The sequence below is a fragment of the Athene cunicularia genome, assembly GCF_003259725.1.
Source record: "Athene cunicularia isolate RWA chromosome 27 unlocalized genomic scaffold, athCun1 chr27_part1, whole genome shotgun sequence".
NCBI lineage: Eukaryota > Metazoa > Chordata > Aves > Strigiformes > Strigidae > Athene > Athene cunicularia.
The window spans coordinates 2,047,226-2,050,561 of record NW_020799138.1 but is presented as its reverse complement, the minus strand read 5'-3'; the positions used below and the strand labels follow the sequence as shown (position 1 = coordinate 2,050,561).

The 3,336-nt window shown below is 51.8% G+C and overlaps 1 protein-coding gene across 2 annotated transcripts; it reads left to right on the top strand.

Moving 5' to 3' along the window:
* Window positions 1–403: 403 nt before the first annotated feature.
* Window positions 404–2,939, top strand: HOXB3 (homeobox B3). 2 transcript variants are annotated; one of them, XM_026864708.1, is made up of 2 exons: window positions 404–839; window positions 1,922–2,939. In XM_026864708.1, exons 1-2 carry the CDS (start codon window positions 404–406, stop codon window positions 2,683–2,685), a joined length of 1,200 nt encoding a protein of 399 aa, XP_026720509.1. In that variant the 3' UTR covers window positions 2,686–2,939. The 2 variants fall into 2 exon arrangements, with proteins under 2 accessions (XP_026720509.1, XP_026720508.1); XM_026864707.1 differs by having other exon boundaries at window positions 1,919–2,933.
* The last annotated feature ends 397 nt before the right edge of the window (window positions 2,940–3,336 follow it).

Sequence of the window (3,336 nt, the reverse complement as noted above, 5' to 3'; positions counted from 1 at the left end):
AGTTCTACACCCTGGGTCCTATCCTCTAAAGGAAAAAAAAAAAAAAAAAAAGGTCCAACCAACCAACCAACCAACCAGCAAAACTACCTCCCCCCTAAAACCAGCTCAACACTTTTGCACTGTAACATTTGTTGAGCCTCCTTAGGCTGCACACAGGACAAAATCTGCTCAAAGCATCTGTTCGCCCTGTTCTGCGGGACCCTATTCATGTCATGGGCCTTTCAGGCCCCAAGATGGATTCATAGGCCGGGTACTATTATTGTGTGTTTTCTCCTAACCTTTCAGGTCAGCTTCCAATAGACAGCTGGAAACGGCCTGTCACGTGGCCTTGGGGTGCCAATGTTCTGCCATAGGGGTGTCAAGACCCTGGTAGCCGGAAAAATCATTTTGGGGAGTCCCAGAGATGCAGAAGACAACGTACTACGACAGCTCCACGCTCTTTGGGGGTTACTCCTACGGGAGTGCCAATGGGTTCGGCTACGAGGGTCCCCAGCAGTCCTTCCAGCCGGCCTCTCACGTGGAGAACGACTACCAGAGGTCCGCCTGCTCCCTCCAGTCTCTTGGCAACACAACCCCGCACGCAAAAAGTAAAGACCTGAACGGGAGCTGCATGCGTCCGAGTTTGACCCAGGAGCACCATCCGCCTCCCCCCGTCTCGCCGCCCCCAAACCCTGCCACCAACAGCACCAGTAGCAACAGCAATAACCAGTCGGGGAGCAGTAAAACTGCGCCCAGCAAAGCCAACCTCAGTGCAAACGCCAGTCTCACCAAGCAGATTTTTCCCTGGATGAAAGAATCGAGGCAAAACTCCAAACAGAAAAACAGCTCCCCTAGCACAGGTACACTGTTCTGCTCTCGTAACCCTCCGCTTTCCCAAACAGCGAGGTAACGAAGCCACGGGCCAGAGTGGGTGTGTGTGGAGGGAGGGGAGAGAGGGAGAGGATGCAGCGAGGATCCTGGTGCTGGGCACGGTCCCAAGATTGTCAGCCGCTGCCCCGGCCAGGCTGAGCGAGCCTTGGCCCGTCCTGCAGCACCGGCTGCGCACACTTGGTTTATATCAAACACGTCCAAGGTGCCGCAGGGAAATACAACCAGGCGGTTGTACACAGCCGGTGTCTGACTGTGGAGGTACAGGTACACCCAGCGCTCAACCTAACGATGCTAAAGCAGAGTGCGTGTTCTCTTCCGCCCTCCCTGCCTCCAGACACAGCAGTAACGTGCTGCTCGGAGGGGGTGTGTGATTATATAGAGCCTGTGCATAACCACATGCGTGTTCTTGCATGCATCCACGCACATCTCTAACACGACCGAGAGGAAAAAAAAAAAAAAATCTGTACGGAAACCTCACTGCTTTGACAAGTATTTTCACAGAAACTTTGCAGCAAACGCTTCGCTTCATTAACATAATTTATCTTTTACATACACGTTTGCCTCACAAGAAGGCAAATGCCGTTTGGTGTTTAACGATGTACATGCGAATATTTGTGCTACCCGAATATAAGACACACGCAAGATGCACGCATGAGTGTGCGTGCGTGCGTGTGTGTGTGTGCATTCGTCCCTCGGCAAACAAAATACCTCCCAACGCTGACCCGTGTGAGTATTAATTGGCTCTGCAGTGACTGCCCCCCTGCCAAATATTATTTTCTCAAAATTATCTGTTGGAAATAATCGACTCCTAAATAAATGGCCCTGGAATCCTTTTCTATGTGACATGATCAAATTTTCATAAACCAGGGGCAGCTTTGGAGAACAGAACTCTTAATAAATGACATGATTATGGAGTGCAGGCTAATGCAAAAGGGTGAGGGAAAGGGGGGGGGGGTCGAACTCTTGTGCCTGTTCCAGGATTTATTAAGAAACGATGCATTCAATTTCTGCATGTAAGTAATTATCTTTTATTTCATTTCGCGGCCAGCAGAAACCTGCAGCGGCGAGAAAAGCCCTCCAGGCTCCTCGGCCTCCAAGAGAGCCCGCACAGCCTACACCAGTGCTCAGCTGGTGGAGCTGGAGAAGGAATTCCACTTCAACCGCTACCTGTGCAGGCCCCGCCGCGTGGAGATGGCCAACCTGCTGAACCTCAGCGAGAGGCAGATCAAGATCTGGTTCCAGAACAGGAGGATGAAGTATAAGAAAGATCAGAAGTCAAAAGGCATGGGGTCCTCCTCTGGAGGGCCTTCCCCCACCGGCAGCCCGCCCCAGCCCATGCAGTCCTCCGCCGGATTTATGAACGCCTTGCACACCATGGGCAGTAACTATGATGCCCCCTCGCCGCCTTCCTTCAATAAACCCCACCAAAATGCCTATGCCATGTCAACTAACTACCAAAACCCCATCAAAGGCTGTCCCTCCCAACAGAAATACGCCAACACGGCCCCCGAGTATGACCCCCACGTCTTACAAGGGAACGGGGTGGCCTATGGGACTCCCAGTATGCAGGGAAGCCCCGTCTATGTTGGAGGTAACTATGTGGATTCTATGCCCACCTCTGGCCCGTCCCTTTACGGCCTCAATCACCTGCCACATCACCAGGCTGCCAACATGGACTACAACGGGCCCCCGCAGATGCCCCCGAGCCAGCACCACGGACCATGCGAGACCCACCCCACCTACACAGACCTTTCCACGCACCACGCGTCTTCTCAGGGCAGAATCCAAGAGGCGCCCAAGCTGACCCACCTGTGATAGGGAGCAGGGACAGGCTCAGGCAAAGCGGATGGGACCCCGCCGAGGGGCATGGGAGAGGGGAAAGAGGGCAGGATCGGCTTCAGGAACATTTGTGTTGAGCAGTTTTCTTTCTTTCTTTGACAGGGCAATTACTACCAGGTCGTTGTGCTTGCTGTTATTATTCTTTCTGGGTTTTATTAGGCACAATTTCTAAGCATTTCAGTATTTACTGCCAAAAGCAGCTCTCTCTCTGAAGAGATATACCTCCTGTGTTTCAACACAAATGCTTCTGAAATGGGTTCGGGGTAGTTTTGTGGGAATCTAGCAGATTTTAAGCAGCAGCATCCTTCATTTCCAAACCAAGTATGGATCATCACTGATAATTCTCGGACACTGGAAAGGAGAATAGTCAGCCAGCCAGCCAAGTCTTCAGAGCTGGTGTCTCTGCATCTATGTAAACATGCATATGCATATATATATATATGCAATCAAGAGAGATTCGCAAGAAAACTACCCTCCTGCCCAACTCCATCTCAAGAGGAACCTCACGCTTTCCTTTCCAGCCTTCAGAGGGAGGGCATCCTTTTTCGCTGAGTAACTTCCCACCAGTCCCCACATGATCTGCAAATATACATACCTGCCAACGCGTGGGATTCACGCTCTTCCCCT

What these genes read in the sequence shown, in the direction of transcription:
- HOXB3 (XM_026864707.1), top strand. Translation starts at nt 404, where the DNA reads ATGCAGAAGACAACGTACTACGACAGCTCCACGCTCTTTGGGGGTTAC. An exon ending in AAACAGCTCCCCTAGCACAG is followed by an intron (nt 840 to 1,918) that starts GTACACTGTTCT and finishes TTTCGCGGCCAG; the next exon opens with CAGAAACCTGCAGCGGCGAG.